This window comes from Musa acuminata, chromosome BXJ3-5, assembly GCF_036884655.1.
Source record: "Musa acuminata AAA Group cultivar baxijiao chromosome BXJ3-5, Cavendish_Baxijiao_AAA, whole genome shotgun sequence".
NCBI classification, from domain to species: domain Eukaryota; kingdom Viridiplantae; phylum Streptophyta; class Magnoliopsida; order Zingiberales; family Musaceae; genus Musa; species Musa acuminata.
This window is the reverse complement of record NC_088353.1, coordinates 44,856,021-44,867,447: the sequence shown is the minus strand read 5'-3', so window position 1 is coordinate 44,867,447 and position 11,427 is coordinate 44,856,021. Positions and strand designations below refer to the sequence as shown.

The window sequence follows — 11,427 nt, the reverse complement described above, 5'->3', positions numbered from 1 at the left end:
GACTTGTATATTTCCATGGGAACGACTCCCGGAAGGACGAGAAGCAGGAGGATGGAGACAGGTCACAAGATGACGGTCAAAACGCTGGAATTCCATGGGCTCCACGCGAAGACGCAAGGCTGAAACATGGTCGACAGAAGGGCCAGTGTCCTCCCATAACACGTACATGATACTGTTTCCTTTTGAACGAGATGGAGGGATCTTACTTGGAATGTCGTACCAAATGATATCAATAACATGCAGCAATGGCAGGCCACAAGAGAGAGAGAGAGAGAGAGAGGTGGCGTATGCGAAAGGAGAATGAGATGATTGCAGGCATGATGAACGACAGGTCACATCACCACCTCGTATCCTCTACATCCTTCGCTTCTGGTTGCCAACTATACCGTGCTGCATCAAAGCACTTCCGTTTTGATGAAGCATTAGTAGGGTGATCGGGAGGGAATCATAATCACGTCTTGTATGGTTCTTCATCACCCATATCGAAAGAGAGGGAATCATGATCACGTCCTGTATGGTTGGTTCATCACCCATATCGAAAGAGAGGGAGGGAGATACACAAGTCCTCCCTCACTCTCGGCATCACCTTTTCTTTACGTACATTTCCTCTTTTCTGCGCTTCAGATGGCTCTCATTACGATCGAACTGAAAAAGTTGGGGCAATGAAGGAGCATCTTAAGTTCCGCATTCAATACCGCATTAAGATCCACCCTGTGTTGGCAAGACAAGCTGTCGATCAGTAAGTAACACACATCATGTGGTTTCTCTCTCTATGAATTCGACCGGCAACACCCAGAAGAAACTTGGAGAAAAGATGCTGGTTGCAGGCATTCGATCTGATCCCCCCACGATGGATGTAGACTTTACATCCACGTCCATTTATTTATTATTGGTTTTCCTCACCACCAGCTTTTATTTCTCTGTACGACTATCGCCACTTAATTTCTCCACTGTTCCTCGAAACGCCATCCAGTGATTCCTTGTACGTCTTTTGACATCGCGCCCATGATTCCTCAAAACCCCGTGACCTTTTCTCTTCTTGGACCGGTGGTCGACGATGGCGCTGATAGACGGAGGAAACGCGCGACGTACGTTTCTCGGGTTTCAATTGTGTCACCCACTGTCTATTAGGGTTTAATTAGTTCCTTCTTATGCCGACGGAAACACTCGCGAGGTTATATATATATATATATATATGTATATATATACATATATATGTGCATAGAATGCCGTGCAATGATGCCACCGTAACAATGCAAGAGAGAGAGAGAGAGAGAGAGAGAGAGAGAGAGAACAAGAGAAGATTGGTGGTGAACAAGGAACGAGCAGGTCTCGTGCACCTAAATGAATGCCTCTCTGGGAACAACTGCATGACAGAATTCACCTTTATTTCCCCTTCTCCACCGATACTGTTCCTCTTAATGTCTCCTTCCGTCGTCCCTCATCCCTTTTGTCGCGTGTCACTGCTTCCTTCCTTCCTCTCCTTCAAATGCACCTACTTCTCTGGCTACACCCCCTATGTGTGCATATAAATGACTCATTCCTAGGGTCGGGCCGCGAGACAAAAGAGAGGCGCAGTGTGGCTAGGTGAAGTGCGCGGGGAGGGGGGGGGGTGGGGGGGAGCCGTAGAGATGTCACAGACTAATTCGACGACGAGGTGGTGCCCGACGCCGGAGCAGCTGATGATACTGGAGGAGATGTATGCGAGCGGCGTCAGGAACCCTAATGCCTCCCAGATACAGCAGATAACCGCTCATCTCTCTTTCTATGGGAAGATAGAGGGCAAGAATGTTTTCTACTGGTTCCAGAACCACAAGGCTAGGGATCGGCAGAAGCTTCGCCACAAGAACCTCCCCCACCCGTCGGAGGAGGCTTCTCCTCCCACTTCCGTTCACCATGAGAACCCATCAAACTTCTTGACTCAGGTCCTCGTTTCTTCTTCGTACGTGTTAGTTCCTCTCATCATTGCCAATCGTGAGCACTGTCATCGCATTGGTACTAATATTTTATGACTCTCTCTCCCTTGTAATTCTTTTTCTAGGGTTTTGCATCATATGCTTGATTATATTCATGCATGATTGCTCCTTCCGTTTGCTTCGTGTGAACTTGCATGATTCTTACACGTTAAGCTCCCACAACAAGTAGAGAGGAAAAAGGAAGAAAGCGCAAGAACTAATGCTTCGCGTCCTTCCTGATGATGCTCTTTGATTATAGGGCTGTTTCCAAGATGCAACGACCCAAGAAATGAATCTGGTGGGGAAACTAGAGAGTGCTGCTGGTGAACGCCAAGAAGCAGCTGTGACAGCATCAAGTTCCATGGAAGGTGATCATCCACAGTGGGCTGACGTCGGTCTCACCGTCTCTTCGTGTTTCAAGCCTCTCAAAACCCTCGATCTCTTCCCCACCAAACACGAGTGCAGCAGCAGCTCTTCCAAGTCCTCCTCGCGTTCCAAGTCCACCCATTAAGTGCAGTAGCTCGCAGTGGTGCATTTGTAGCCTCGTCTTCTTTCTGTGTGCTTCATATTATTATGTGACCATGTCTAATTCCCACTTCACTTACTTCTGATGCTGCCATGACTACTGTTGCCTGGTTTGTGTAACTTGAACATCGCACTTCTCTACATGTCTAGTCTTTGTTAGAGTTGTGAATCCTTTCTCGATTGCTTACCTTTTCTAAAATTGATCATCATACAAATAATAATGTTCAAATCATGTATCTCTCTCTCTCTCTCTCTCCGTATAACATTCATTGTATACCTTAAGATGATGATCATACGCAAAAACATCACATAAAATATATTGGTCTTCGAATCGAACAAAGTAATTTAATTTATAATATTTTAGCTATATATCTTTTTCTTGTTCCTTCGTCTGAAATCACAATTTACGTACGTTCTAGGCATAGTTAGTACACATTTGTTTACACGGTTGACCGACATATACATTATACATATTAAGCACAGATTATCATAGAGATAGTCATCCAATATTCTATACATAAATGACCTATTTAGCCATAATTTTACATAGTTACATAGCTTGTGCTTCATACCGAGTATCTGACATTTTGTACGTAATTTGCTATGCTAAAATGCTATACATATATTAATGGAATCGTATACGTAATTAACATGGATTTTGTACGTAGTTAAGGTGACAATGTATTATTTTTTGCCGCATACGGAGCACTCAGTGTACGAGCCCGCAGGTACACAATGACTTTTGCTCCCTGTGGCGGACATACACACACCATCTCACCGTTATGATGACACGGTTGACCCAAGTCATGTCCATCTCGACCGTTCATCCACGAACTCATCTATTCGTATCGTCGACATGTTCCATTGCCGATACGACCTTGCGACTTCTTATCCAGACTCGGGCGGCCGGCCGACTAGGGTTTCCTTCTCTGCCTCCCCCCCTCAGTTCTCACAGGTTGCTTGATTCCTTCTTATTTCCCGATCGAAGACTTTTAATTTGTTTCGTTTCCATTCTGCCCCTTGATGGCATGACAAAATTTTCTTTTGCATCTTGTGTTGTTAAAGTTGTATCTTCGCTCTGAGATCTCTCTGTTTCGGTCGTGTTGTTGGGTTTGATTCGAAGTATTCGGGTGTTGAGGCTTCGTCGTGATCTGATTATTACGGTCGATCTGTTGTCTTCTTGTCGTTGTAGAGATAGCCCTTGAGACATGGTAAAGATTGGTTCTTGATTCTTTGGATCTTTGATCATAGTGTTGCGGGATGTGTAGATACCTAAAAAAGGGTTTTTTTTCCTTTTGCTTCTGAAGAACTTGGTGGTACCTTTTCAAGTTTCTAAATATCCTGCAATTGTCACTCGAAACCCTAGCCTTCCGTATTTGTTTTTCCACTTTCTTTGGTGCGAGAGTGTTGATTTGAAGCGTGAACATCATCAGATATCTATCTTCTTCTGCAGCAAATTTATGTTTTGTGCGATAGAATTTAGTAGGCCGTAATATGAGGTTAAAGTTAGTTTGTCAATTGTATGAGAAGTTTCGACAATTTAATATTAATGGCAAGCGCACTGCAGATTTTTAGAGTTCTTAACGTTGCATTATTCTGTCTCATGGCTGAAGCAATATGAATATCCACATCATGATTCTTTCATCAATTTTTATTATTTTCTAGACTTCTAGTATTTGTTCATATTTTGAAGAAAAGAAGAAATAGAACCAATAGCTCAAATTCGTCTTGATTCACCCTAGATTATGACCCTCTTAATAGTTTCTTTATCTTTCTTTGCATGAAAATTAATGTCCTTGCTCTTGATTATATGACTTATCTATATACATGTACAAGTGAGACATGATAAATGTGCATTACAATGGAGAGGAGGTTTATGAAATATTTTTTTCTTTCATGCATTTGTACAATGTAAGTCAAATTACTTCAGATGTACATAAGCTAATTATAATTTTTTATGTAGCTATTCTGAGGTGCAGACCATCCGAACCCACTAGTTTAACTCCCTTTTATTTTTTGTTGTTCGTAAAAATTTTTGTACTGCTCATGCATTGTGATTAGAGAAAAGATAAAACAATGTACTTTTAGATTGACCTTTAAAATGATATAGTTGAGTCAGTGCCGTGAAATTCTTGTGCATGGTTACACCTTCATCTGTCTTGTTTCATATAAGACAAATTAAACAAGTTATTGCTAATTTTGGTTCTCTTTTTTAATTTATTGGTGCCTATTCAATCACCTGATTGTGCAAATGCTGCTGTAGCTTTTCTGGTACTTGCAGAAGACTTACAGCACCAAGAATGCCTCGCTATGATGATCGGTACGGCGGCACACGCCTATATGTTGGTCACCTATCTTCTCGTACTCGTTCACGTGATCTCGAAGACCTTTTCAGCAGATATGGCAGGTACCATAGTTGCTATCACATCTGCTTTGTTCTTTTCGTCAGGATCTGATTCTAGTGATGAGAATAATTCCTGTAGTTTTGTAGGATCAAACTTTTTTTTTTTTAAATCTCCGTTGTATGATTTTTGTTGTGTTTAAAATAAGGCAGTTTTACTGGCTTGCGAGTTATACAATTCTTTGTGTTTTTATGGTTAGTTTTTTAACGCACTGTGGCATTCATGGTTCAATGCTGTCTTTGTTTCCAAGCTATAATTTACTTGCACTATTTTACTAGATATAGGATGCTGACCATCTGGCTTTATTGTGATGGTAGCTATTCCATATTCTTTCTTCTTTTACATTTGGCTTTTGCAAGAAGTCTCATAGTCGTGGTAAATTGCCAAGGTGTTGGAGGTGCCATACTTTCCAGAGCCAGTATGTTGTTCTGAGTTTTTTGCCGTTTATTCTTATATATAATTATGTTGTGAGAAGGTTAAGTCAAAGTGAGTGTGTTTTAACTTGAATGATCTTGTTGAAGGTTGTTGGGTTTTTGCCCAGCCGGGAGGTCTGTGGTGAGAGGGTGCCCTCAGTGGAATTGGTGGCTAGTCTTGCAAACTTAATGAGAGTTTGGCGATTCTTTTGTAGTCTTATTGCGTGTGACAAAGTGGTGTTTTATTCTTCTGAGGTGCGAATTATCATATGGTCTGCTACTTGAGTTCTGATGGCCTTATTCTTTCTGGCAACCATTTCCGCAGAGTACGAGATGTGGACATGAAACATGACTATGCTTTCGTTGTATGTCAACTTCTACTCTTTATGCAATCTCTATTCTTTCTTTCCTTGTTGTTTTGGGATGCCAGTGAGCAGTCATTATATATTTGTTTTTGATATCTTTCTTACATCTGGCTTGGTCTCCCTGTTCCATATATTCGGTTTGCCTAACATTTTCAGGAATTTAGCGACCCCCGAGATGCAGATGATGCTAGATACAGCTTGAATGGGCGAGAATTTGATGGAAGCCGTATTATAGTGGAATTTGCAAAGGGGGTATGTGATTTAACTACAAAGTCGACACATTAATTTACTCGTTTATTTCTTGTTCCTTCCTACTTGAACTTTGTATTCCTTTAGGTTCCACGTGGTTCTGGTGGTTCACGTGAGTATCCTGGAAGAGGCCCTCCACCTGGTTCTGGCAGGTGCTTTAACTGTGGCATAGATGGCCATTGGGCTCGAGACTGCAAAGCTGGTGATTGGAAGAACAAGTGTTATCGCTGTGGAGAAAGAGGCCATATAGAAAGAAACTGCCATAACAGTCCTAAAAATCTCAAGTAGGATTTCCTTCGATTTTTTTCTGTTTTGGTAATTATTTCTTGGGCAATGGCTTCTCCAGCATTCTGGGTATAGCTCATTTGGAGATCATACTGGTGTTTTATGCAGGCCTGGGAGAAGTTATTCACGATCTCCATCCCCTCGCCGTGGTAGGAGCCGAAGCTACAGCAGAAGCCGTAGTTATAGGTAAGCAAACATATTAACATCTGTTTAGATTTTTTTAAAATTTTAGTTTGTTGCATCTATAACTCTACATACATGTATGTAGAAATGCATTTTCAGAGAGCTAAATTGGTATGCAATTTTGTGATGCGACTCTGTGGGTAAATGATGGTATATTATGGCCTTGGTGTAAACGAAATGTTTTCATTTACTGGAGAGGTCTTCTGAAGGCAACGCAACTATCTTTTACAGTTTTTTTTTTTGGCTTGATACTTGTTTTGCTTTTTGGTTGTTTTACTGTTAATATTTCCCTAACCGTTGACAACTCGTACAGAAATCATCACATTGCCATCCCACCATACACACACGAGTTGGATGTAGCTGTTTTTCGGTTTCTGTTTAATCTTATTTTTGGTTCACTAATTTGTACATTATGGAGGTATAGAATTATTGTTAGCGACTTGAGTGGTATCAACCATGCAATATTTGACCATATAGTACCCAGGAAAAAATGTGTTGTGAAGGACAAGGGTCTTTTTAACTTCAGTAATCATGCAGTTGTAAAGATGTCTGTAACCTTGATGTTTTCCTCACCAGCCGATCAAGGTCTCCTGCTCCAAGAAGAGATGGACGAAACAGAGAACGCGGGGACAGAAGGTCCAGAAGCCCTGGATACGACAGGAGCCCGAGGTCAAGGAGCCCACCTCCATCCAAGGGGAGGAAGCACAGCCTTTCACCTGACGGTAGCAAGAGCCCGCGTGGGTCTCGGAGCCCCTCGCCTGAGGAGCGTAGGGATGTTGAGCACAACGGATCAGACTACAACAGGAGCCCCGTGAGGGAGAACAGCAGGAGCACAATGAGCCAGGATCGTGAAAACTCGCCGGTGGGTGATACATATCGGAGTCCTGAGCCAAATGGGAGGAGCCCTAGTCCCAAGGACGACGGAGATGATGATCACCATGCTTCTCCCAGAGGTAGGGAGTCGCAAGACTGATCACAGCATTTAGTAGCGCAGCAGAACTGTGCTAGTAATTATTTCCATAACCAAGAAAAGCTTTGGTGGACCGTTGTCAATGTAGGGGACAATTTTTGTTGACTTCTGAACGTTAAATTTTGTGGTCTGTCTCTACCAATTTGCTGTGTGTTTCTTGTGACCGTGTGAATGTGCAGTTTAACTCGATCTCGTCTACTTATCATCTGTTCAAGAGAGGAATGGCGGAAAAGATGTTGGACTCTGGAAAAGGTAAGTCACGAGGCATATTGCGCTGTGTGTCCTCTTCAGGCTTGTTAATTTCAGAGTCTATCATGATCATATTCTGTTGTGATGGAATGCCAAAGTATTGTTGTCATCGTCCTCACTCCACCCTAACAAAGAGCACCATACATAATCCAAGGATAAATTAAATTGTTGTTATTCTACTTATTGTGCAAATTGGAAAGATTGCAGGGTCTTTCTTATATATATATATATATATATATATAGGATAAAATAAATTATTGTTATTCTACTTATTGTGCAAATTGGAAAGATTGCAGGGTCTTTCGTATATATATATATATATATATATATATATATATATATATAGGATTAGAGCAGTGCTTTCGACAGGAGGTTGGGCCAATATGGCCCAAACTAAGCCCAATTGTCTCTTGGGCCGGCCGAGATTCAATTAACATAGATGCGAGACATACCCCCCTCGTTTCTTTGCCATTTCTTCGGGTCTTCGGCGTCTCCCCTGACTCTTTCTCCTCCGATCGCCTCGGTCTCCTTCGTCCACGAAGGTTAAATCCCGATCTCGTAGATCTGTTTCTTTCTTCGATCGGTTGTTTGGTGCTTTTCTTGTCTCTTCGCCTGGCCTTTTATTGACCAAAATCGAGGGTTTGCGGTTTGCTGGTCTGAATCTGGTGATGTCGACCCCGATCGGTGCTTCCCAGTCGATCTAACTTGTCTACTGCTGTCTTTCTTTGAAAAAGACAGATTTTTGAATTACTTTTGAGCTGGACCTGGAGAGTGATCAGATCTAGATACTGCACGCTATGATTCATGTATATTTTTGGAGTTGGTTTTCGCTCCTCTGTTTGTGGTTTCTTTCAAACACGTTTCGTGTGTTTATGCAAAGAAATGTGTTCAATATCAGCTTTTGTTTACTTATTGTTGGATCTGACCTCTTTATTGCGTCTTTTTATGCTGGAGGAGGAACTTCATCGCTAGTTTAGTCGGAAATGTGAACTGGTTTCTTGTTCTGCCTTTTCTTTCTTCTTTTATCCTTAATAACCAGCCAAAATAGCGAAGCAACTAAGGACAGTGTTATGTTTATTTCCGATGTTGGATTAAGACACTCTTTTGCGAACCGAGTAAAAAAGGTTTGGTCATTTTATTTCATATTTACTAATTTGTAATTATACATTATAAATTCTTTTTCTCGCTAATCAATTAAATGTAGATACATGCCAGATTTAAATATAGAGTTTCGATCATGTCTTCTCATCATGGTTTTGTGTATATGGTCAAGCCTCTGTAAAGGAGGGGGGGGGGGGGGGGGGGGCATAAACTGGCTGCTCTTCTTGCAAGATTGCTTCATGTTTTGTTGGAGAACCAACATTAGATCCCTCTTCTTTATGGATGATGGGATAGAACTAGCAGGTTAATTTAACCTATCTGTGTTTTTGTGCTTAATTACTGCATATGAAGTTTTTAATCATTCTTACTTTTAGATATATTATATAGATACATGGTTATAGACAAAATGTTTTCAACAGCATTGATGATTTAAATCATTTCTACTTCTTAATTTTATTTTTGTGTATAATTCCTTGCTAGTGCTATTTATCATTATTATACATGTACTGATTACCAGTGGCACAACCCACATAATCGAAAAAAAATTATGTGTAAATGGAGAGTTTCCTCTCTTTGGTTCATTTGTCCTTTATAAATACATTTTTAAGTCGACGGTCAGTGCATGGGCTAAAATTTATGTAGCTGGTAGTATTGCTGATATCTTCACCCGTATTACTTGTTCAGATTTATAGAAAATGGCCGATGAGGATATCCAACCTCTTGTTTGTGACAATGGAACCGGCATGGTCAAGGTTAGTCAGTTTGGCATAGCCATTCTCATTCTTTGAAGTGTGCTTTTGTGCATCAATTCTGGGAACAATATCCAAATTGACTCATTCTTCTTTTGTCTTTGTCAAACAGGCCGGATTTGCTGGTGATGATGCACCCAGAGCAGTGTTTCCCAGTATTGTTGGCAGACCTCGCCACACTGGTGTTATGGTTGGGATGGGCCAAAAAGATGCTTATGTTGGTGATGAGGCCCAGTCCAAACGAGGTATCCTCACGTTGAAGTATCCAATCGAGCATGGAATTGTCAGCAACTGGGATGACATGGAAAAGATTTGGCATCATACCTTCTATAATGAGCTCCGTGTAGCTCCTGAAGAGCATCCGATACTTCTGACTGAAGCTCCTCTGAATCCCAAGGCAAATAGAGAGAAAATGACCCAAATCATGTTTGAAACTTTTAATGTGCCTGCAATGTATGTTGCAATTCAGGCAGTCCTTTCCCTCTATGCTAGTGGCCGTACCACTGGTTTGTATCAATCTGTCTGTTTGAGTAGGGAGAAGCTAAAAAAAATTTCATCCATTTGATTGGGCTATCATTTGACAGGTATTGTGCTCGACTCTGGTGATGGCGTCAGTCATACTGTTCCGATTTATGAAGGATATGCACTACCTCATGCCATTCTCCGTTTGGATCTTGCTGGTCGTGATCTCACAGATGCCCTCATGAAGATCCTTACCGAGAGAGGTTATTCATTCACCACAACTGCAGAACGGGAAATTGTGAGGGACATAAAGGAGAAGCTTGCATATGTTGCTCTCGATTATGAACAGGAGCTGGAGACTGCCAAGACTAGCTCTTCTGTGGAGAAGAGCTATGAACTCCCAGATGGGCAGGTCATTACTATTGGTGCTGAGAGATTTAGGTGCCCAGAGGTCCTCTTCCAGCCATCATTGATTGGCATGGAAGCTGCTGGAATCCATGAGACCACATATAACTCCATTATGAAATGTGATGTCGATATCAGGAAAGATTTGTATGGGAACATTGTGCTCAGTGGTGGATCAACCATGTTCCCTGGTATTGGCGATCGTATGAGCAAGGAGATTACTGCTCTTGCCCCAAGCAGCATGAAGATTAAGGTGGTTGCCCCACCTGAACGTAAATATAGTGTCTGGATCGGAGGATCCATCCTTGCCTCTCTTAGCACTTTCCAACAGGTACATCCAAATTCTGATCCACTGCTATTAGATTTTAACAGTTGTATTTGCGACGCATGTTTTTGACGCACTTCAAAATTGCAGATGTGGATTTCAAAGGGAGAGTATGAGGAGTCTGGCCCAGCAATTGTCCACCGGAAATGCTTCTGAGCTTGCGTGCTTTTACTACTTGCCTGTTCTGTAGGCAGACTTTAGGTCCTAGTCATGGCTTTTCCTTGGGTTGGTAGGTTTGCTTAAGGTCGTAAGCTTTGCTTGTGGGATGCCTGCCTGCTTTGAGTTTGGGCTAACAAAAGCCCTTTTTGTCGCATACATGATGGTAGTGAGCAAAGGCACCATCAGTATCTGCACCTGGTTCACCTGGATTTTCCACCTTTCGGCACACTCTAGACCCCATTTACTTGTAGCTTTTGGTTCTCTTTCTAGTTTGGTCTTAAGGTGGACACCAGTTCAACGCCTGTGGCTTGGTTTGTGGTGGTTTTTCTTCATTTTACTTTGGGGTATGGTATTATATGGTGCCCTTTCTTTTGAAAATTATTGTATGATGATTTTATAATCCTAAGCTTGTCGTTGAGAGGGGACTTTTGCAGATTTGTTGCCTACATGGCAATTTTTTGTTTGTTCTGTGAATTGTTGATATGTCGAAACTGTGGTACCAGTGGACATAAAAAGCTCAGGCAAATTATGATGTTGTGCTAGCTGGTTTGTATGATTTGGCTTCTTGCTTTCGGCACTTGGAACGTGACTTCTCCAACTGGATAGGATAGATGATGGGAACAACTAAAA

General features: G+C 41.7%; 3 protein-coding genes across 6 annotated transcripts; all 3 read left to right on the top strand.

The window, feature by feature from the left end:
* Nucleotides 1-1,631: 1,631 nt before the first annotated feature.
* On the top strand, nucleotides 1,632-2,466 carry LOC135638464 (WUSCHEL-related homeobox 3-like). Its single transcript, XM_065151574.1, has 2 exons — nucleotides 1,632-1,925; nucleotides 2,215-2,466. The coding sequence occupies exons 1-2, from the start codon at nucleotides 1,632-1,634 to the stop codon at nucleotides 2,464-2,466; spliced, it is 546 nt and encodes a 181-aa protein (XP_065007646.1).
* Nucleotides 2,467-3,297: 831 nt separating this feature from the next.
* On the top strand, nucleotides 3,298-7,489 carry LOC135638797 (serine/arginine-rich splicing factor RS2Z32-like). 3 transcript variants are annotated; one of them, XM_065152212.1, is made up of 7 exons: nucleotides 3,298-3,435; nucleotides 4,744-4,887; nucleotides 5,621-5,660; nucleotides 5,817-5,912; nucleotides 5,997-6,193; nucleotides 6,303-6,380; nucleotides 6,954-7,489. In XM_065152212.1, exons 2-7 carry the CDS (start codon nucleotides 4,781-4,783, stop codon nucleotides 7,348-7,350), a joined length of 915 nt encoding a protein of 304 aa, XP_065008284.1. In that variant the 5' UTR covers nucleotides 3,298-3,435; nucleotides 4,744-4,780; the 3' UTR covers nucleotides 7,351-7,489. The 3 variants fall into 3 exon arrangements, with proteins under 3 accessions (XP_065008284.1, XP_065008286.1, XP_065008285.1); XM_065152214.1 differs by lacking the exons at nucleotides 3,298-3,435; nucleotides 4,744-4,887 and adding an exon at nucleotides 4,943-5,550; XM_065152213.1 differs by lacking the exons at nucleotides 3,298-3,435; nucleotides 4,744-4,887 and adding an exon at nucleotides 4,945-5,300 and having other exon boundaries at nucleotides 5,404-5,660.
* Nucleotides 7,490-8,048: 559 nt separating this feature from the next.
* Nucleotides 8,049-11,230, top strand: LOC135638989 (actin-66-like). 2 transcript variants are annotated; one of them, XM_065152637.1, is made up of 5 exons: nucleotides 8,049-8,138; nucleotides 9,382-9,449; nucleotides 9,559-9,952; nucleotides 10,031-10,644; nucleotides 10,729-11,230. In XM_065152637.1, exons 2-5 carry the CDS (start codon nucleotides 9,393-9,395, stop codon nucleotides 10,792-10,794), a joined length of 1,131 nt encoding a protein of 376 aa, XP_065008709.1. In that variant the 5' UTR covers nucleotides 8,049-8,138; nucleotides 9,382-9,392; the 3' UTR covers nucleotides 10,795-11,230. The 2 variants fall into 2 exon arrangements, with proteins under 2 accessions (XP_065008709.1, XP_065008710.1); XM_065152638.1 differs by lacking the exon at nucleotides 8,049-8,138 and adding an exon at nucleotides 8,976-9,000.
* The last annotated feature ends 197 nt before the right edge of the window (nucleotides 11,231-11,427 follow it).